The sequence below is a fragment of the Cherax quadricarinatus genome, chromosome 42, assembly GCF_038502225.1.
Source record: "Cherax quadricarinatus isolate ZL_2023a chromosome 42, ASM3850222v1, whole genome shotgun sequence".
Lineage (NCBI taxonomy): Eukaryota > Metazoa > Arthropoda > Malacostraca > Decapoda > Parastacidae > Cherax > Cherax quadricarinatus.
In genome coordinates, this window is record NC_091333.1 from 21,973,791 (window position 1) to 21,997,408 (window position 23,618).

The 23,618-nt window shown below is 40.8% G+C and overlaps 1 protein-coding gene across 6 annotated transcripts in view; it reads right to left on the minus strand.

The window, feature by feature from the left end:
* The window catches only part of ida (anaphase promoting complex subunit 5 ida), a 348,644-nt gene that overhangs the window by 30,618 nt on the left and 294,408 nt on the right, over positions 1 to 23,618 (minus strand). For all 6 annotated transcript variants that reach the window (XM_070093406.1, XM_070093405.1, XM_070093407.1 and 3 more), the window contains one exon: positions 7,719 to 7,847. In XM_070093406.1, coding sequence (XP_069949507.1) covers positions 7,719 to 7,847 — 129 coding nt within the window. The remainder of the gene's footprint in view (positions 1 to 7,718; positions 7,848 to 23,618) is intronic.

Consider the following 23,618-nt stretch of genomic DNA (forward strand, 5'->3'; position numbering starts at 1 on the left):
GAATAAGAGACAGAACCTCTAGAGGATATGATAGGATGAAGAGGAATATCAGGTTTATGAGTTTTGAGAAGGCCACAGAAATAGGGAAGAGAGGGACAGATGACACGAAACCGTTGAACAAGGTCAAAGTCAGGAGGACAGAGGTCGGAGAGAGTCCTTAGTTTCTTGTTGAAAGTTCTCTTGATGTGATCAAGAGGGTTGGAAACGAGAGGAGTGTAGGTACCTGAGTCAGAGAGCAAGACCTCAGCTTTACGGAGGTAATCCTCGCGATCAAGGATAACTACCGAATTACCTTAGTCAGAAGATAGTGTGACAATGTTAGTGTTAGATTTAAGAGAAGAAAGGGCAAGTTGGTAATGGCACAGAAGGTGGTAATTCTTAGAAAACAGACTAACAAGAGCAGGAAGGAGAGCGTCACGAAAAGTGGACAAGTCAGGAAGATTACGGGAGCAAGATTGATGAAAGGAATCAAAAGAGCTAATCAGGGAAATACCAGCGCGAGGGGTAGGCGAAGTGGCAAAGGAAAGGCCAAAACCAAGAAGTTCAAGCTCATACTGAGAGAGTGAGACAGAAGACAAGTTAGTAACACAGTCAGTGAGGGAGAATTTAGACCAAGGGCTAGCTGAGATGAGACGTGTTACTAACTTGTCTTCTGTCTCACTCTCTCAGTATGAGCTTGAACTTCTTGGTTTTGGCTTTTCCTTTGCCACTTTGCCTACCCCTTGCACTGGTATTTCCCTGATTAGCTCTTTTGATTCCTTTCGTCAATCTCACTCCCATAATCTTCCCGACTTGTCCACTTTTCATGGTGCTCTCCTTCCTGCTCTTGTTAGTCTGTTTTCTAAGAATCACCACCTTCTGTGTCGTTACCAACTTGCCCTTTCTTCTCTTAAATCTAACACTAACATTGTCATACTATCTTCTGACAAAGGTAATTCGGTAGTTATCCTTGATCGCGAGGATTACCTCCGTAAAGCTGAGGTCTTGCTCTCTGACTCAGGTACCTACACTCCTCTCGTTTCCAACCCTCTTGATCGCATCAAGAGAACTTTCAACAAGAAACTAAGGACTCTCTCCGACCTCTGTCCTCCTGACTTTGACCTTGTTCAATGGTTTCGTGTCATCTGTCCCTCTCTTCCCTATTTCAATGGCCTTCCCAAAACTCATAAACCTGATATTCCTCTTCGTCCTATCATATCCTCTAGAGGTTCTGTCTCTTATTCTCTTGCTTCTTGGTTGGCCAAAACCCTCACTCCCTTTCTTGGTACTTTTTCTCCTGCCCACCTCCGTCACTCTCAAGACTTCATTGAACGGGTTCGCTCTCTCCCAACCTGTAAGATGCTTAGTCTTGACGTTGAGTCCCTCTTCACCAATGTCCCTCTTGATGATGTCCTTGATTTTCTTAGAAGGCCCTTGAAGGGTTTCTACATCTCCCTATACCTATTGAAGTCTTTCTTGATTTTATCCGCCTCTGTGTGGACTCTAATTCCTTTTCCTTCCAAGGGAAATATTATTCTCAAACCTTCAGTGTCGCTATGGGCTCTCCTCTCTCTCCTGTCCTTGCTAATCTTTACATGGAATACTTCGAGACTGTTCTTCTTCCTACCATCGATGTGCAACCTTCACTCTGGCTCCTCTATGTGGATGACATCTTTGCTCTGTGGCCTCATGACTCCAATCTCTTCCAACCTTTTCTTGAAGGTCTTAACCCCTTCAGGGTCCAAGGCCCAAATCTGAAGTGGTGCATCAGTGTCAAAAAATTTTTCCCCCCAAAAATTTGTTATTTTTTCTTATGAAATGGTAGAGAATCTTTTTGTGAAGGTAATAAAACAAAAAGTATGAAATTTGATGGAAAATTGACGAAATTATGCTCTCGCGAATTTTGATGTGTAAGCAATATTTACGAATCGGCGATTTTGCCGAATTTGACTCCCATTTTAGGCCAATTACATTATTCCAGTCAACCAAATTCTTAGCTATTTCACTAGTATTACTTCTATTCTAGCGATTGAGCACAAGAAATCGCCAAGTCAACTGTTTCAACTACAAATTAAAGTGATCGGAAATTGTTAATTTGGCCAATTTTACACGAAGTTCAAAATATTCCAATTTCAAAATAGGGTCCAGAATAAACAATGTAGGTATTCCTGGAACTAAACTAACATTTCCTCTGTTCATTAGTTATGTTTTGAGGCTTTACAAATAAATTCCATTTTGATTTTTTATTCACATAACGAATTTTTATTCACACCAAAAAATAGAAGATTTACTGTTATGCAATACTGTAATAATTGTATAAATATCATCACCATATTTGTGAATGCATATTAGACCCACCAGCTGGCATGTATTAGACGTGTGAGGTCGTTTGTTTACTCTTGATTATCGGCAAAAATTTAACATTTCTGCTACTTTGAGCTCAGTTTCAAGCCATTTTCAGTGATAAAACCAATCAAAATCATCTCTGTTTCTGTAATATGTCTTCCATTCTATCAAATGAGACCAAGAAATCGCAAATACAACTATAAAAAACATATGAAAAAACACTGCAAAGTCGCTGTTTTAATCGAAAAATCATGATTTCAGTTTTTTCTCTCATTATACAGTGTGCTGCAGGATCTGTTTTATGTGGTATACACATACCACATAGATGTATTCTCTCATATCTAGGCCCAAATGTACCACTCACAGTTTATCAGAGTGAGCTGAGCTCATGACGTAGATCTACGGTTTGGACCCTGAACGTAAAGCCGTAGATCTACGGGACGGACCCTGAAAGGGTTAATAATCTTGCCCCTTCCATTAAGTTTAAAGCTGAATGGGAATCTAATTCCTTGCTTCCTTTCCTTGATGTCCATGTCCACCGCTCAAATACAGGTTTTTCCTTTTCCGTTTACCGAAAACCTATGCACAGTGGCATGTACATTTACTACTTTTCCTATCATGATTCCCCTGTCAAGAAAAGTGTTCTTATCTCCCTCTTTCTCCGTGCCCTCCGCATCTGTGATCCTTAGTTCCTTCCAGCAGAAATTTCCACTCTTCATAATTCGTTTTCCCGACTTGGCTACCCTTCCCATTTCATAGACTCTGCCTTCTCACGAGCTAAACGTAATTTCTTCTCTCCTAAACTCTCTACTCCTTGGAGCTCTTCTGTCCTCTGCCTTTCCTACATTTCCGGTCTTTCTAATCTCAACAATTCTCTCCATCCCTTAGACATCAAGCTTACTTTCCGCCAGACTAACACTCTTCGCACTAATCTCGTTCATACCTCTCCTCCCTCTACAGATGTTCCTGGTGTCTACTCTATTTCTTGCTCCTCCTGTCCTCTTCAATACTTTGGAGAAACCGGCCGATCTCTTTCTGACAGACTTAGGGAGCACAAAAATAGTGTTAGGCTTGCCGACACTAACAATGCTCTTTTCTGTCACGTCAGAGATCACAGCCATCCTATAGACTGGTCTTCTGCTAAAACTGTCTTCCCTACTTCCAACTTTAACAGTAGCCGTCTTGTTGAGTCCTCCCTAATACACAACTTTCCTTGTATGAATCTTAGTCCTGGCTTTGTCTCTGTAGATGCCTTCCTCTCCCACTACATTGTAAAATGCTCCAAACTTCAGAACACCCGTGACTTAACCTGATTCCTCATTTTTTTCTTCTTCTCCCTCTTCCCCTTTGCTATTTCCTTTTTTTTGTCTTTCTTCTGTCGCGTGTTTCTGTTCCTTCATTATTTTTTTCATCACTTCCCCTTCCCCCCACCTCTGTGCACTTGCTTTCCCTCTGTGGGTACCTAGCTCCCTTGCAGTGCTCCCCTGTCTTTATATTTGACTGGCTCCTCCTCCTTAGTTCCCCTATACTACCACTACTACTACTACTACTATTTCTACCACTACTACTACTACCACCACCACTACCTCTTCCTGCCTATATATAGCCGTCGTGCTCCACTTCTGGTTAGTGTGACTTTGTAAATGGTCCAAGTCTGGCCGAAACGTCGTCGTAAGCTCCTCTCTTCTATGTGTGGGTTATTTGTGTATCGTTCCAGTCACGGTATTGTGCCTTTTTTTGTTAATTTACTGATGACTTACTGACTTGACAGAATGACTTACTGTCTTGACAGAATGACTTACTGACTTGACTGAATGACTTACTGACTTGACAGAATGACTTACTGACTTGACTGAATGATTTACTGATTTGACTGAATGACTTACCTGACTGAATAACTTACTGACTTGACTGAATAACTTACTGACTTGACTGAATAACTTACTGACTTGACTGAATGACTTACTGACTTGACTGAATGACTTACTTGACTAAATAACTTACTGACCTGACTGAATAAATTACTGACTTGACTGAATGACTTAATGACTTGACAGAATGACTTACTGATTGACACACTGACTTGACTGACTGACCCACTGACTTGACTGAATAACTTACTGACATGACTGAATGACTTACTTGACTAAATAACTTACTGACCTGACTGAATAAATTACTGACTTGACTGAATGACTTACTGACTTGACAGAATAACTTACTGATTGACACACTGACTTGACTGACTGACCCACTGACTTGACTGAATGACTTACTGACTTGACTGAGTGACACACTGACTTGACTGAATAACTTACTGACTTACTGGAAAAGCGTGTGTGTTTAGCATTATCCCTCCCCACTCTCAAATCTGCAATACCTTTCAATAATGTCAGATTTTTATTAATTTAGGCATCTTTATCATGCTTCTATGTTATTTATGTTATACCTAATATTATTCTGGAATAAATATGATAGGTATAGGTAGTAGGTTGGTAGACAGCAACCGCCCAGGGAGGTACCACCGTCCTGCCAAGTGAGTGTAAAACGAAAGCCTGTAATTGTTTTACATGATGGTAGGATTGCTGGTGTCCTTTTTCCTGTCTCATGAACATGCAAGATTTCAGGTACGTCTTGCTACTTCTACTTACACTTAGGTCACACTACGCATACATGTACAAGCATATATATACACACCCCTCTGGGTTTTCTGCTATTTTCTTTCTAGTTCTTGTTCTTGTTTATTTCCTCTTATGTCCATGGGGAAGTGGAACAGAATTCTTCCTCCGTAAGCCATGCGTGTTGTAAGAGGCGACTAAAATGGCAGGGGCAAGGGGCTAGTAACCCCTTCTCTTGTAGAAATTACTAAATTTAAAAAGAGAAACTTTCGTTTTTCTTTTTGGGCCACCCTGTCTTGGTGGGATATGGCCGGTTTGTTGAAAAAAAAAAAAATGATAGGTAGATAAACTTATTGATAATAATAGTATCATTATACAATATTTTATAGTGCCGTGATCCCATACCTCCACATGCCATGGTGGTCCATGAGTTATTGAGAGTCTGAGAGAGACTGCTTGTGCCTTCTCCCTCTCATAGCCCTGCCTACCCTTCAATACCTCTCTATATGTCAGTTTTTATTAATCTGTGCATCTTTATCATGCTTCTATATTATTTATGTTATACCTAATATTATTCTGGAATAAATATGATAGGTAGATATTATTTATTGATAGTAATAGTATAATTATACAATAACAAATCTAGAAGCAGTGCTTTGAAATGGGGTCTAGACCAGCTGATGATGCCTTACCATCAGTTGTACAATGTACTGCAGATTAAAGAGCCCAGAGATTCATTACAGAATTTATGCACACTCCAATACAACCATCGACTTCAGTACCAGAACCTCTACAGTTCACTTCTCCTGACAACCAACAACCATCCACCTCAGCCCAGTAGGGCCACACCATCCATATCCACTCTCTTCACAATCATCCACAAACACCATTACCCACAATTTAAGGTAAGAAATACCATTATTTCTATAGCATTTGTAGTTTTAAGCAGTAATATATTACGACAATGCACTACAATTACATATTCACTTTTATTTTGTAAGATCTGGAGGTCTAAAAAAAAGTTGTTTGGCTTTGTGGGGGCTCCCCCAGAAACGTAACCCTATTTTTCCCATAAGTTCTTCAGTTTGTCTCACATGGTTTTTGACTAACACTGCGTTTTTCAGGAACGTAACTACCATGTTAAACGATGGTTTACTGTATATTTTTCTTTATTTTCAGATTATTAATATGTCTAGAGGCTACATAAATTTACCAGATATATTTTGCTATGTCTGCGGGCAATTCACCCCTTCAGATTCCTGGAGGAACATTACTCCTTTACTGAAGCACTGCTACTTTGCTTATTTTGGCTGTAAACTTGGAGAGCAGAACAAACCATTTGCACCACACAAAGCTTGCAAGAGTTGCATCAGTAAGCTCCAAATGTGGTCAGTTAGAAAACTTAAATGTATGCCCTTTGGAGTACCAATGGTATGGCAGGAGCAGATGAACCACCATGATGACTGCTACTTTTGTATGACTAAAGTAGCTGGATTCAACATAATATACACAAATATTCCTTCAGCAATAAGGCCTGTTCCACACACTGAAGATATTCCTGTACCTGTGCCACCTGAGACATGGAAAATTTCATCAGTCCGATACCAGTGATTCTAAGGAGATGGAAGTAGACTATGAACCACCAACAAATGACAATCCCAAACCCTTCAACCAACTTGAGCTCAATGACTTGGTGAGAGACCTTAACCTTCCAAAAGAAAGTGCTCAGTTACTTGGCTCTAGACTGAAGAACACAGGCTTCTAGCTCCTGGAACAACATTCGCTTGCTGCCACCACTCCACATCAAATTAGGAGTTATGAGAACTGATGAAGGACAAGCATTTTGATGAAGCATTAGCAGGTGTCGAGGTGAATGCCTGGTTTTCATTCAAGCAGATTGTCCACAACTTCCTGGGAAACAGGCGCTCCCCCGAACATGAAAAAATGATCCAAGATCTGATTTCAAGTTTTCGACATCTTGGGTCTAGAATGAGTGTGAAAATGCACTTCTTGCACTCACATCTTGACTATTTTCCCAACAATTGTAGGGACTAAAGTGAGGAACAAGGAGAGTGGTTCCATCAGGAGATTTGCACCATGCAAACTTGATACCAGAGCAAATGTAATGTCAGCATGATGGCAGATTACTGCTGGTCATTGAAACATAATGGACTCGATGCACAGCGCAAGCATAAATCAAAGCAATCCTTGTTCCTTTGATTCAGTATGTAGGCTAACCATTAGGAGCGTATTTTTTTAATAAAATCATTTGATTTGGTTCATGTTGATTTGGAATTCATATGTTCTTAAAACTAACAGAATGTGCTTTTCCATGATTACTTGCCTAATTTTAATAAATTAACAATTTATAAAAAAAAATCACATTTTTTATTATCATTAATTTGTATTTTATTCAAAATCCTTACGTGATAGAGCAAAATGGTTTAGATATTTACAATCAGCAGCCTAAGAATATGTAAGATCGCAACCATGAAAAAATAAAAATTAAAAACATTCCAAATGCAGACCAGTGTAATCGCTGGCTTTGCAGAGGTGCTCAGATACGACAGTTTAGACATCCCTCCAAACTGCCAATATCCCAAACCCCTCCTTTAAAGTGCAGGCACTGTACTTCCCACCTCCAGGACTCAAGTTTGGCTAACCAGTTTCCTTGAATCTCTTCACAAAATATTTATTTTTAAAAATTTCTAGTTAGATATAAAACATCATGCTGCAAAGTATATATTAAACAAGGAAAAACAAAGTCAGACTCACCTTAAAATAAAGTGTTTCCCTTACTTTGTGGTAGGCTCTCACTTTCATAAACAGTTTATGTACCAGCTCAAGAGATACCGCAGTTTCCAGAAGTTTCCTTATCCGATCTTTGCCTTTTGATTTACTAACCTGAAAATCAAATCATTTCTATTATTGTGCTTTATTTTTGGCTTTTGATTTACTAACCTGAAAATCATATCATTCCTATTACTGTGCTTTATTTTTGGCTTGTATAATTAAACTATTGAGTACCTTTCTCACTTTAGTTAGAATAAACAAAGCAGACAGGAAAAAACAATAATTTTAATGTGTACTTTTGAAAACTCCATTTTTTGTAAGAAATACAATATGCATTAAATACATTAGGTTGTGTATTTGTATGTTTACAATCTACAGCCCTCATGGAATACCAAACTGAATATCTGTGGTAAAAACTTTATATAAAAAGTTATTTACTGCACCACTTTTTTTATGAATATAATGTGGTAAAATTAGATAGGTTTCAGACATCCTGATTTGAGAGAGATATTTTACCTAAGTATTTTTATAATTTGTCAGTATTCTAAAATAATGGTAAAACTGTATTAATGCTTTAATTATAAATGAACATTATATATGGTACTCTAATTGGGTTTAAAGCAAGAAAAATTTAGCACTTTCACACCACACAACCTCCTCTCAACACTTAAGTGTGATCTATCATGCACTTTTGTACTCCTTCCACCTCGGTTTCCAGGTTACTCACTTGTCCATCTGCTAGCAGCAAAGTACACACAAAGTACACACAGCTAGTAATTTCATGTGCAAAACACCATAAATACTATTGATTTATAAGGCACTTGTTAGACTGCACCTTGCATGTGATGTCCAATTTTTAGGAGGTTCCTTCAAGGTTGGGAGTTCTTGATCCTAAGAACTGAACCAGATAGTCTACTACTTCCCTAGCACTGTATGACCCCCTACAGATTTAATGCTTTCTCCTAAATGTAATAAGAATTTGATGTGCAAGTTCCAGAAAATAAAAGCTGGAGAGGATGGAGAGAAGAGCAACTACAATCATTACAAAACAATTATATACATAGTCTTAAAACATTAAACACATGATCTATTAGAAAACACACTAAGAGATCCCAATCAAACCAAGAAAATGCTGAACACATATGATATGCTCAATCACTGAGAACTATGTCCCATGGCTTGGGTGGTAGTGCACTCAGTTCACATACAGTGTCCAGGGTTCAATTCCCTGCACAAGTGGAAATGGGAGCGTTTCCTTACACATGCTATCTCTAATCACCTAGCAGTAAGTAGGTACCTGGGTGTTAGCCAACTGGTATGGGTCACATCCTGGGAGTGGTAGTATATTTTAGATAGGGCTGGGCTTTGAAATGAGCTGATGTAGGATAACAACTCTTAGCCTGTAAAATTGATTTGTGTAAAAAAAAAAAAAAATAGTAAAAGTGCAGAGTTTATAGCCTGAAAAAATATAATGAAACCAAGACAAAAAATTGTAAAATAAATGTGATAAAGTTTTCTTTGGAGGAGGGAGGGTAAAGTTAGAGATCAACTGAATAGCTTGCCCAGTGATGTTAATGTGCAAAGACAACACACTTGTTTAAGAAACAACTAGATAAGTGCTCTGCAACTAGATACTGAATGAGAAAACTGTGGTCTGGTCAGTCTGTTGATACAATGTTATTTCAGAAATTATGTTAGTACAGTAGAGAATCCTTTTTCTGAAATTTCAAAATCCAAAAACTTTCAAAATTTGAAAATTTGTTGAGTGCTGTCATGATAGTTGAGCTTCATATTTGTACTAGTGCCAGTTTATCAGCAGCAATTACTCACTGATTAGCACATTTTGCGCTCTGTGGTGTGAAGATATTGTTGAAAATGTTGGAAGGCATTTATGTTTATCTATACAGGAGGGACCCATTTTACTGTGATTTGCTAATATGGACATTTCAAATTATACTCAAAAATTCATTTATGTGGCTCCTGATTTGTTATTACAGCATCCGTGCACACCTGTTCACTCTTGTTATGTTTACATCCTAGGTGAGCTGTCTCTCTCCCGATTATGTCTGGAAACTCTCCAAAGTTTCAAGTACAGTGGACCCCCGGTTAACGATATTTTTTCACTCCAGAAGTATGTTCAGGTGCCAGTACTGATCGAATTTGTTCCCATAAGAAATATTGTGAAGTAGATTAGTCCATTTCAGACTCCCAAACATACACGTACAAACGCACTTACATAAATACACTTACATAATTGGTCACATTCGGAGGTAATCGTTATGCGGGGGTCCACTGTATTTTAAAGTTATTGCGTATTTTATATGTACTCTTTTTTGTGTTACAATGATATCTTAGGGTAGTTATGATAAAAAGAGTTGTCGTAAGGCTCTTATTTTAATTGCAAAGTTATAAATTATTAAACTCAGCGAGCAAGGTAAGTCTTTGGGTAAGATACTACTGATAATTGTACTTGTGTGTATTTGTACCTAAATAAACTTACTGTGCTGGTGTGCAGGTATATTAACCCTTTAACTGTCCAAAAATTGATCTACGTTTTACTGCTAGCACTCCGAATACATTATATTAACACATTGGCTGTTTCCCACCAAGGCAGGGTGGCCCGAAAAAGAAAAACTCATCATCATTCACTCTATCACTGTCTTGCCAGAAGCATGCAACATTAACACCCCTCCTACAGAGTGCAGACACTGTACTTATCATCTCTAGGACTCAAGTCCAGCCTGCTGGTTTCCCTGAATCCCTTCATGTTACCTTGCTTACACTCCAACAGCACGTCAAGTCCTAAAAACCATTTGTCTCTATTTGCTCCTGTCTAACATGCTCACGCATGCTTGCTGGAAGTCCAAGCCCCTCGCACACAAAACCTCCTTTACCCCTTCCCTCCAACCTTTCCTAGGCCAACCCCTATCCCGCCTTCCCTCCACTACAGATTTGGATACTCACAAAGTCATTCTATTTCGTTCCATCCTCTCTACATGTCCAAACCATTTCAATAACCCCTCCTCAGCCCTCTGGATAATAGTTTTGGCAATCCCACACCTCCTCCTAATCTCCAAACTACGGATTCTCTGTATTATACTCACACCACACATTGCTCTCAGACCATACCATGCCCTTAGACATGACATCTCCACTGCCTTCAGCCTTCTCGTTGTTACAACATTCACAACCCATGCCTCACACCCAAACAAGAGCGTTGGTATAACTATACTCTCATGCATTCCCCTCTTTGCTTTCATGGATAAAGTTCTTTGTCTCCACAGATTCCTCAGTGCAGCACTCACCTTTTTCCCCTCGTCAATTCTATGATTCACCTCCAAATATTTAAAAAATGAAAACAAAGAGGGTAATTTTCTGTGTGTAGTAAGATAAAAAAAATTAGGGCCAGTACTTATTGAGACATAAGGCAGTGAAGTTGGCACTGGATGCTCACATGATGGCAACATGGAGTCCTGCCACTTGCAGAAATGTTGTTGATATACCTTTTTTCTTGTTTTTTTTAATTTACATAATTTTTGTTTTGCCTAGGTAGTAGGTTGGTAGACAGCAACTGCCCAGGGAGGTACAGTGGTCCCTCAATTATCGTCCATAATCTGTTCCTGGAAGTGGGACTATTATCGAAATAGACGATTTTCGAATCAATTTTCCCCATAAGAAATACAGTGGACCCCCGCTTAACGATCACCTCCCAATGCAACCAATTATGTAAGTGTACTTATGTAAGTGTGTTTGTACGTGTATGTTTGAGGGTCTGAAATGGACTAATCTACTTCACAATATTCCTTATGGGAACAAATTCGGTCAGTACTGGCACCTGAACATACTTCTGGAATGAAAAAATATCGTTAACCGGGGGTCCACTGTAATGTAAATACAATTAATCCGTTCCTGACACCCAGAAGTATTAAAACAAAAAATTTTTTTACATGAAATATAGATGTAGTACACAAACAATACAATGGGATATGATGAATGAAACATTAACAGTATAACACTTACCTTTATTGGCAATTCTTCTTACTGTATGGAAGACTGGAGGAGGAGAGAGACTGAATTACTGTTTGGAAGGGGAATCCCCTTCCATCAACACCTCAGGTACCAAGTGCTTTTCCGGGGTTACTTCTCTTCTCTGTTTCTTAACCCTTTCAGGGTCCAAGGCCCAAATCTGGAGTCACGCACCAGTGTCCAAGAATTTTCAAAAAAAAAAATTTGTTATTTTTTCTTATGAAATTGTAGAGAATCTTTTTGTGAAGGTAATAAAACAAAAAGTACGAAATTTGGTGGAAAATTGACGAAATTATGCTCTCGCGAATTTTGATGTCTCAGCGATATTTACGAATCGGCGATTTTGCCGACTTTGACTCCCATTTTAGGCCAATTACATTATTCCAATCAACCAAATTCTTAGCTATTTCACTAGTATTACTTCTATTCTATCGATTGAGCACAAGAAATCGCCAAGTCAACTGTTTCAACTACAAAATAAAGTGATCGGAAATTGTTAATTTAGCCAATTTAACACAAAGTTCAAAATATTCCAATTTCAAAATAGGGTCCAGAATGAACAATGTAGGCATTCCTGGCACTAAACTAACATTTCCTCTGTTCATTAGTTATGTTTTGAGGCTTTACAAATAAATTCCATTTTGATTTTTTATTCACATAATGAATTTTTATTCACACCAAAAAATAGAAGATTTACTGTTATGCAATATTGTAATAATTGTATAAATATCATCACCATATTTGTGAATGTATATTAGACCCACCAGCTGACGTGTATTAGATGTGTGAGGTCGTTTGTTTACTCTTGAATATCGGCAAAAATTTAACATTTCTGCTACTTTGAGCTCAGTTTCAAGCCATTTCCAGTGCTAAAACCAATCAAAATCATCTTTATTTCTGTAATATGTCTTCCATTCTATCAAATGAGACCAAGAAATCGCAAATACAAATATAAAAAACATACGAAAAAACACTGCAAAGTTGCTGTTTTAATCGAAAAATCATGATTTCATTTTTTTTCTCTCATTATACACAGTGTGCTGCAGGATCTGTTTTATGTGGTGCACACATACCACATAGATGTATTCTCTCATATCTAGGCCCAAATGTACCACTCACAGTTTATCAGAGTGAGCTGAGCTCATGGCGTAGATCTACGGTTTGGACCCTGAATGTAAAGCCGTAGATCTACGGGACGGACCCTGAAAGGGTTAATGTCACTAGGACCAGCTTGAGAGTGACTGGAGTTCTGTCTCGCAAAAAAACTGTCCAGAGAGCTCTGTTTCTGGCGTCTCTTTAAAACTTCCCTAAAATGGGCCAAGACTCTGTCACTGTACAAGTTGCCGATATGGCTTGCAACATCCTTCTCAGGGTGATGTTTCTCCATAAATCTTTCCATCCTACCCCACATTTCAAAAATCTCCTTAATTTCTGAAGAAGGCACCTTTTTCCATCTCTCTTTCTCCTCCTCTGCAGCAAGATTCTGAGCTGTGATCTGTTGCTGTTCCGGATGAAGTTCTTGCAGCTCCTTAGTGGTTGGCTCTTCCCTGTGGTCCTCCACCAACTCTTTCACATCCTCCAAACTCACATCCAACCCCATAGAACTCCCCAATGCCACAATAGAGTTCACAACTGACATAGGCTCATCAGGGTAGCCACAAACCCTTCAAAATTCCTCTTGTGGACACAATCTGGCCACAATTTTCTCCAAGCAGAGTTCAAAGTCCTGGTAGTCACTCCCTCCCAAGCCTTACCTATAAGGCTTATGCAATGGAGGATACTGAAGTGTTCTTTCCAAAAATCTCTCAGGATCAAGTGTCTGAGGTCACATACTAATAACATAGAAACATGGAATATACTCTAGAATTAATAAAATAAGTCATTATGTATGTCACGAGGTGTTGTGTTGTGTTGTGTTGTTGTTGGGTGTATAAGGGCCACTGAGAGTAAGCCATCCATAATGGTGGTGAAGCAGCAGCTGAGGCGGCGGTGTTTTCTGTAGCCCTATATAACTCCAACAACATTGGAGGAGTTAGTAAATTGCTGAATCATTGAAGAAAGCACCCTCTACCACCATCACTACCACCTTCTACCACTATTACAACTGCTACCACTATCACTACCACCCTATACCACCATCAACCACTATCACAACTTCTTCCACTCTACCACCACCACCTCGTATTTTTCCACAAACTTTTTCTTAAATTTTATGTGTTTCTCACATTCTTTACCAAAGGGCTGGCACTAGAAGGTTTCTTTAGAGCCATGGTGACTTATTTAGCAGTTGCAAGCACTAAAACAAATGGAATATTATGAAATGTATCGTATGAACTCGTGGGATCATCCTCACTTACTGATAAACAATGGCGCACTGGCTGGGAATGGAGTGTGAGGCGGCTTGGGGCTGTGTGTACACGTCCCAGATGAAAGATGATTAGCGAGTCAACGGACCATTTGTGAGCCAATGTTTAGACGAAATAACGGGACTATTTCTGAAACAGATGACTTTCAGGCCGGACGATTATTGAGGGACCACTGTACTACCGCCCTGCCAAGTGAGCGTAAAACGGAAGCCTGTAATTGTCTTACACAATGGTAGGATTGCTGGTGTCATTTTTTTCGGTCTCATACACACGCAAGATTTCAGGTACGTCTTGCTACTTCTACTTACACTTAGGTCACACTACACATACATGTACAAGCATATATATACACACCCCTCTGGGTTTTATTCTATTTTCTTTTTAGTTCTTGTTCTTGTTTATTTCCTCTTACCTCCATGAGGAAGTGGAACAGAATTCTTCCTCCGTAAGCCATGCGTGTTGTAAGAGGCGACTAAAATGCCAAGAGCAAGGGGCTAGTAACCCCTTCTCCTGTATATATTACTAAATGTAAAAGGAGGAACTTTCGTTTTTCCTTTCGGGCCACCCCGCCTAGGTGGGATACGGCCGGTGTGTTGAAAGAAAGAAGAAAGAATTTCTGTTTTGATAATTACAATTTATAGTAGTTCTTTTTGTTTTATAGCCAATCTTTGTTCTGATACTAATATAGTAGAACCTTGGCTTATGAACTTAATCCGTTCTGTGACCTTGTTCGTATGCCAAGTCAATTTTCCTCATTTAAATTAACTGAAAAGCCATTAATCTGTTCCTGCAGAATCCCTGCTCTCAGAGGCAGGAAAAATACACTTCAATATAATGCTAATATTAACCTTTTGAGGGTTTCGCACGTACTAGTATGGCTTACGCGCAGGGGTTTTTGACGTACTAGTACACATAAATTCTAGCGCCGTCAAATCTCGCGGGAAAAGGCTGGTAAGCCTAGATGTGAGAGAATGGGTCTGCGTGGCCGGTGTGCGTGGTAGAAAAAAATCTGGGACCCAGTGGTGCATTGTGGGAATGTCATCTTAGTACACAATGTCCACCATGCCTCGCGGTAAGAAGTTTCTCACTCCTCGGCAAATTGGGACACTTTTGTTCCCCAGTGACAGTTCTAATACAGATGGAAGTGCCAGTGAAGGTGAGTTTCAAGGTTTTGGTGAGGTTTTGACTGAAACTAATGACCATAATATCGGTAATAGTGAGGAAAACCCAGAAGACCCTCAGTCTTCCACCTCTGGTGCTGGGCTGTCTTGTTCACGTTCAGTTGTACCAGAATCAAAGAGGAAACTCCTATTTTCCCAAATCTCAGACTCAGATGTGAGCATTTGTGATGATAGTGATAGTGATTATGAACTACAAGCTCTTGAAAACAGTTCCAGTAGTGATAGTGAAGTGCAATATTACCCAGTGAAGCATCAGTATATACGACGATATATGCGCTCTGGTAGTGTGCCATATGCTATTCCAAGGGGAAGGAGTACATCTCGGAGTACATCCTGTGGCTGTACAACGGGAACAGACAGTGAAAATGACGATGATAGTGTTGCAATTGGGATGGAAAATGTGCATGGTGGTGGTAGTGGTGGTGACGGCCGTGAGGCACCAGCAGTGGGCCATGCTGCCACCCACGCTGCCACCCACGCCGCTGCCTCAGCTGATCTACAACAAAGGCCACCATCCCCCACCCACCCACCACACCAGCCTCCACAACCACAACCTCCACAACCACAACCACCTGTCATTGTCCAGTACCCACCAGCAGACCGCACCTGGGATTGGCAGGAAGCTAGCAATTTTGTTCCAAATGCCCACCAGTTTGATGACAGCCAAAGTGGAATACGGCCATCTTGTACACTTGAGAACAATGCCACTGAACTGGAATGTTTTGAGTTATTCTTTGACGAATCCCTGATATAAAGTATTGCCATGGAAAGAAACACATACTATGAGTACAAAATGGCAAACACAATATTTTCACCAAAATCACGTCTGAACCAGTGGAAGGAGGCAACTGTGGCTGAGATGTATCTTTTCTTTGCCACAATAATGCTTATGACACATGTGTATAAGCACAAAGTGAAATCATACTGGTCAACAGACCGCCTGATTGCAACCCCAGGTTTCAGTGATATAATGCCAGTGAACCGATTTGTGCTACTGTTACGTATGCTTCACTTCTCAGACAAAACCAGGCCTGATAGAAATGACAGGTTATATAAGATTAGGCATGTGTTTGTGTATCTGAAAGAGAAATTCAATATGTATTTTTATCCCTTCAGGAAGCTTGTAATTGACGAGTCTTTGATTCTGTTCAAAGGAAGACTCTCTTTCAGTCAGTACATACCAAGCAAGAGGAAATGCTTTGGTATAAAGTTGTTTGTGCTTTGTGACTGTTACAGTGGTCTGGTATTGGATATTATTGTGTACACTGGAAGTTATACATTGCAAAATACCAGGAAGTTATTGGGCATCTCTGGTCATGTGGTTAGAACAATGATAGAACCATATCTTGGTAAGGGGCATATATTATATACTGATAACTGGTACACAAGCCCCTCACTCAGTGATTTTTTGCGAGTGAACATGACAGATGTGTGTGGCACAGTGCGTGTAAATCGGAAACATATGCCCAGGTTTGATGCTGGCACTCGTAGAGGTGAGGTGCAGGCATTTGCTGCCAATGACATCATGGCATTTCGGTGGCATGACAAACGAGATGTCACACTGTTGTCATCAGTTCACCCTAATGAAATGGCAGACACTGGCAGGCACCATAGAGAGAGCAATGAACCCATTCTAAAACCTGCAGCTGTGATTGATTACACCTTCAACATGCATTCAGTGGACAAATGTGACATGCAGATTGGGTTTGCTGATTGTGTTCGCAAAAGTCATAAGTGGTACATAAAACTCTTTTTCCATCTTCTGGACAATTCCATGCTCAATGCTTATAATATGTATAAGATGAGGACCAGAAACAAACCACAATACGGCGAATTCTGTTTGTCTGTCATCATACAAATAGTATTCAAGTACCAAGGAAGAACACCTGCAATAGACCGCCCACCAAATTATCAACAACTACCTTCTCGTCTGGAGCATGGTGATCACTTCCTGGTAAAACTGCCTGCTACTGCTTTCAAGAAAAAGGCTCAGAAGAGGTGTTACGTCTGTGCACATACAAGAAAACGCCCACAACACAGAGACACTCGTTTTATGTGTGAGGAGTGTAAAACACCTCTGTGCATGACACCATGTTTCAAAGACTTCAACAGGCTGCAGAACTTCTAGAAACATTCCCTGTGACTGTATATTTTTTTTTTATTATTATCACACTGGCCGATTCCCACCAAGGCAGGGTGGCCCGAAAAAGAAAAACTTTCACCATCATTCACTCCATCACTGTCTTGCCAGAAGGGTGCTTTACACTACAGTTTTTAAACTGCAACATTAACACCCCTCCTTCAGAGTGCAGGCACTGTACTTCCCATCTCCAGGACTCAAGTCTGGCCTGCCGGTTTCCCTGAACCCCTTCATAAATGTTACTCTGCTCACACTCCAACAGCACATCAAGTATTAAAAACCATTTGTCTCCATTCACTCCTATCAAACACGCTCACGCATGCCTGCTGGAAGTCCAAGCCCCTCGCACACAAAACCTCCTTTACCCCCTCCCTCCAACCTTTCCTAGGCCGACCCCTACCCCGCCTTCCTTCCACTACAGACTGATACACTCTTGAAGTCATTCTGTTTCGCTCCGTTCTCTCTACATGTCCGAACCACCTCAACAACCCTACCTCAGCCCTCTGGACAACAGTTTTGGTAATCCCGCACCTCCTCCTAACTTCCAAACTACGAATTCTCTGCATTATATTCACACCACACATTGCCCTCAGACATGACATCTCCACTGCCTCCAGCCTTCTCCTCGCTGCAACATTCATCACCCATGCTACACACCCATATAAGAGCGTTGGTAAAACTATACTCTCATACATTCCCCTCTTTGCCTCCATGGACAAAGTTCTTTGTCTCCACAGACTCCTAAGTGCACCACTCGCCCTTTTCCCCTCATCAATTCTATGATTCACCTCATCTTTCATAGACCCATCCACTGACACGTCCACTCCCAAATATCTGAATACATTCACCTCCATACTCTCTCCCTCCAATCTGATATCCAATCTTTCATCACCTAATCTTTTTGTTATCCTCATAACCTTACTCTTTCCTGTATTCACTTTTAATTTTCTTCTTTTGCACACCCTACCAAATTCATCCACCAATCTCTGCAACTTCTCTTCAGAATCTCCCAAGAGCACAGTGTCATCAGCAATGAGCAACTGTGACAACTCCCACTTTGTGTGTGATTCTTTATCTTTTAACTCGCCTCTTGCCAAGACCCTCACATTTACTTCTCTTACAACCCCATCTATAAATATATTAAACAACCACGGTGACATCACACATCCTTGTCTAAGGCCTACTTTTACTGGAAAATAATTTCCCTCTTTCCTACATACTCTAACTTGAGCCTCACTATCCTCGTAAAAACCCTTCACTGCTTTCAGTAACCTACCTCCTACACCATACACCTGCAACATCTGCCACATTGCCCCCCTATCCACCCTGTCACACGCCTTTTCCAAATCCATAAATGCCACAAAGACCGCTTTAGCCTTATCTAAATACTGTTCACTTATATGTTTCACTGTAAACACCTGGTCCACACACCCCCTACCTTTCCTAAAGCCTCCTTGTTCATCTGCTATCCTATTCTCCGTCTTACTCTTAATTGTTTCAATAATAACTCTACCATACACTTTGCCAGGTACACTCAACAGACTTATCCCCCTATAATTTTTGCACTCTCTTTTGTCCCCTTTGCCTTTATACAAAGGAACTATGCATGCTCTCTGCCAATCACTAGGTACCTTACCCTCTTCCATACATTTATTAAATAATTGCACCAACCACTCCAAAACTGTATCCCCACCTGCTTTTAACATTTCTATCTTTATACCATCAATCCCGGCTGCCTTACCCCCTTTCATTTTACCTACTGCCTCACGAACTTCCCCCACACTCACAACTGGCTCTTCCTCACTCCTACAAGATGTTATTCCTCCTTGCCCTAAACACGAAATCACAGCCTCCCTATCTTCATCAACATTTAACAATTCCTCAAAATATTCCCTCCATCTTCCAAATACCTCTAACTCTCCATTTAATAACTCTCCTCTCCTATTTTTAACTGACAAATCCATTTGTTCTCTAGGCTTCCTTAACTTGTTAATCTCACTCCAAAACTTTTTCTTATTTTCAACAAAATTTGTTGATAACATCTCGCCCACTCTCTCATTTGCTCTCTTTTTACATTGCTTCACCACTCTCTTAACCTCTCTCTTTTTCTCCATATACTCTTCCCTCCTTGCATCACTTCTACTTCGTAAAAACTTCTCATATGCTAACTTTTTCTCCCTTACTACTCTCTTTACATCATCATTCCACCAATCACTCCTCTTCCCTCCCGCACCCACTTTCCTGTAACCACAAACTTCTGCTGAACACTCTAACACTACATTTTTAAACCTACCCCATACCTCTTCGACCCCATTTCCTATGCTCTCATTAGCCCATCTATCCTCCAATAGCTGTTTATATCTTACCCTAACTGCCTCCTCTTTTAGTTTATAAACCTTCACCTCTCTCTTCCCTGATGCTTCTATTCTCCTTGTATCCCATCTACCTTTTATTCTCAGTGTAGCTACAGCTAGAAAGTGATCTGATATATCTGTGGCCCCTCTATAAACATGTACATCCTGAAGTCTACTCAACAGTCTTTTATCTGGTATAAACCTTGGTAATAAATACCGACAAGTTGGTTTAGAAAGACACGTAAGCAAACACTATAACATATTTATTAGAAAACGTTTCGGTCGTGGGACCTTGATCACTTCTAACATACAGAGGTAGAAAGACATTATATATATAGGCGGAGAGTGAGATGTGACGCACGTGACCTGAGGAATGTCATAAGAACATAAGAATGGAGGAACACTGTAGAAGGCCTACTGGCTCATGCGAGGCAGGTCCTTATCAAAACAACCTCTGCCTATGATGAGGACGGGTAGACGATGAAATCATGTGACTCCTGTGTTGTTGGGTTGGTGCTGCTTAAGTATCATGTATGCCAATGTTTTTGAAATTTTGTAGTTTCCAGTGTTGCGTTCTATAGTGTCGGTGACGGCGATTAGTGAGGCTTCTAGGCACCATCGGCGTCTGAGGTCTGGTTCGGTGAGAACGAGTTGTGCCTCGTTCCAGTTCATCAAATGACCCGTGGAGTCTCTGTGGAGGACACAGGCGTACCTTACATCGTCTCTGTTAGAGGCATTTCGATGCTCATTCAGGCGGACTGCAAGATCTCTGCCTGTCTCGCCTGTTTATACCATCTTGTCTGACACTGCAACACACTATGGACATAGCATACAGAGAATACCTTTCTCTCCTACTCAAAGCTAATAGTCTTCAGAACCGACACATCTTCCTAGAAGACTGTATTGCTGAGATGGTGATACCACGGTCCACTCCTCGACAACTGACCACATCTAGACACCCTTTCTCTCCTGCTGTTTACGCCTACCTTAGAGAAAGCTCTGATGAACTGTGACATGCTCAGAAGGAGGCCTCATTACGTGCCGCTCAGATTTGTGCTTCACTTCCTACTCCTGACAGAAGGACTGCAGAATATACTCAGCCAAGTTACCACTGCCAACATCCAACAGAAATTGAAGCTATCACGAAAACTACAAGACCTGTGCTCCCACAGCAAATGGAGCAAAATGGGACGACCAGAAATCATAAATAACTTATCTTCCTATACATTAACCGTCACCGAGACAGAAGCCCTCAGCCTAGGGCTCAAGTTTACTACTGGCATCAACAAGAAACATAATCTGGTGGATATGGTAACCAAGAACCAACCTTTTGGAGACTCCGAGTTTCAAAAGGGCTTTGTCCAAGGAATTATCACTGCTGCAGCTACTGAGCCTTCAAGACCGGTCATTCCCAGAAGATACATCCAAGCACTCAGGAACTTGGCCAACAACGATGATATCGTCATTACAACCGCTGACAAAGGAGGTGGCGTGGTGTTACTCAACACTGTCGACTACAACAATAAAGTCTTAAATCTTCTCAACGATGCCAACACATACCAGCCTGTATCGGAATCAGTGCTACTTCAAAGTACCCAGACTTTCCTTCAAAAGGCTCGTAGCATCTTACGAAAATCAGAACAAGGCAAAAAACTACTTAAACTTTTACCAGGTCAACCGAAACCAGCACGCCTGTATGGCCTTCTAAGACACACAAACCTGGCATCCCACTACGGCCTATCACTTCGGGCATAGGGAGTGCACCACACAGACTAGCCGGCCACCTTGCCAAATACCTTTCAGCGCTTCTGGGCACTATCAGTCAAGCCCACCTCAAGCACTCAGGTGACCTTCTCTCCCGAATTTCCAACCTGAATGTCAAAAACAAAAGCATGGCTTCCTTCGATGTCACAGCCCTCTTTACCAACGTTCCTACTGACGCTGCAATCAACATTCTGAGACAGAGACTCACTGAAAACCACGACCTCCCTTTACCTCTTCTAGATTTCATCAATCTAGTGGAACTGTGTGTTAATTTCAACTTCTTCAAGAATCAGGACAACTGTTACAAACAATGCTTTGGGATGGCAATGGGCAGCCCGCTCAGTGCTGTGCTTGCCAACCTCTTCATGGAAAACTTGGAGACAGAAAATCAGCACCCTCATTCCCAACACCGTTACCTGGCTAAGATACGTTGATGATATATTGGTTTTCTATCCGAGACGTCTCAATATCCAGGCCCTTCTCAACAAGATCAATGCAGTTGAACCATCAATAAAGTTTACACTTGAACTCGAAAATGATGGCAAACTTCCTTTCCTCGACGTTCTACTGTGCAGATCTCCCGACAGTGACAAACTTCTCTTCAAAGTGTATAGAAAACCTACCAACAAGGACGATCTTATACACTTTTATTCGCACCAAGACACCCGCACTAAGAGAGGAGTCCTCATTGGCTTCTTCTTGAGAGCTCTTCGCATCTCCAGCCCTTGTTTTCTAGAAGAAGAATGCACTTACATAACACAAGCCTTTACACGTCTTTAGTTCCCATCTTTCTTCATCCGAGATTGCAGACTCAAGGCACAAGCTATCCTCAACAAACCGCCCATGGAACAGCCCCCTAAACAGTTCATAGTAATCCCATGTGGCGATGTTGCCACGAATACTCACCGGGCACTTGCTATGAGTAACATCAACATTTCCACCATAAACACATCCTCTATCAAAGACCTCACTACGAAACGCAGCCCCACACCTCTAACTTCTACAGCAGGCGTCTACACTATCCCCTGTGGGTTCTGTCCCAAGAAATATGTAGGCGAGACAGGCAGAGATCTTGCAGTCCGCCTGAATGAGCATCGAAATGCCTCTTACAGAGACGATGTAAGGTACGCCTGTGTCCTCCACAGAGACTCCACGGGTCATTTGATGAACTGGAACGAGGCACAACTCGTTCTCACCGAACCAGACCTCAGACGCCAACGGTGCCTAGAAGCCTCACTAATCGCCGTCACCGACACTATAGAACGCAACACTGGAAACTACAAAATTTCAAAAACATTGGCATACATGATACTTAAGCAGCACCAACCCAACAACACAGGAGTCACATGATTTCATCGTCTACCCGTCCTCATCATAGGCAGAGGTTGTTTTGATAAGGACCTGCCTCGCATGGGCCAGTAGGCCTTCTACAGTGTTCCTCCATTCTTATGTTCTTATGACATTCCTCAGGTCACGTGCGTCACATCTCACTCTCCACCTATATATATAATGTCTTTCTACCTCTGTATGTTAGAAGTGATCAAGGTCCCAGGACCGAAACGTTTTCTAATAAATATGTTATAGTGTTTGCTTACGTGTCTTTCTAAACCAGTCTTTTATCTACCAATACATAATCCAACAAACTACTGTCATTTCGCCTTACATCATATCTAGTATACTTATTTATCCTCTTTTTCTTAAAATATGTATTACCTATAACTAAACAAAGTTCAATCAAAGGGCTCCCATTATCATTTACACCTGGTACCCCAAACTTACCTACCACACCCTCTCTAAAAGTTTCTCCTACTTTAGCATTCAGGTCCCCTACCACAATTACTCTCTCACTTGGTTCAAAGGCTCCTATACATTCACTTAACATCTCCCAAAATCTCTCTCTCTCCTCTGCATTCCTCTCTTCTCCAGGTGCATACACGCTTATTATGACCCACTTCTCGCATCCAACCTTTACTTTAATCCACATAATTCTTGAATTTACACATTCATATTCTCTTTTCTCCTTCCATAACTGATCATTCAACATTACTGCT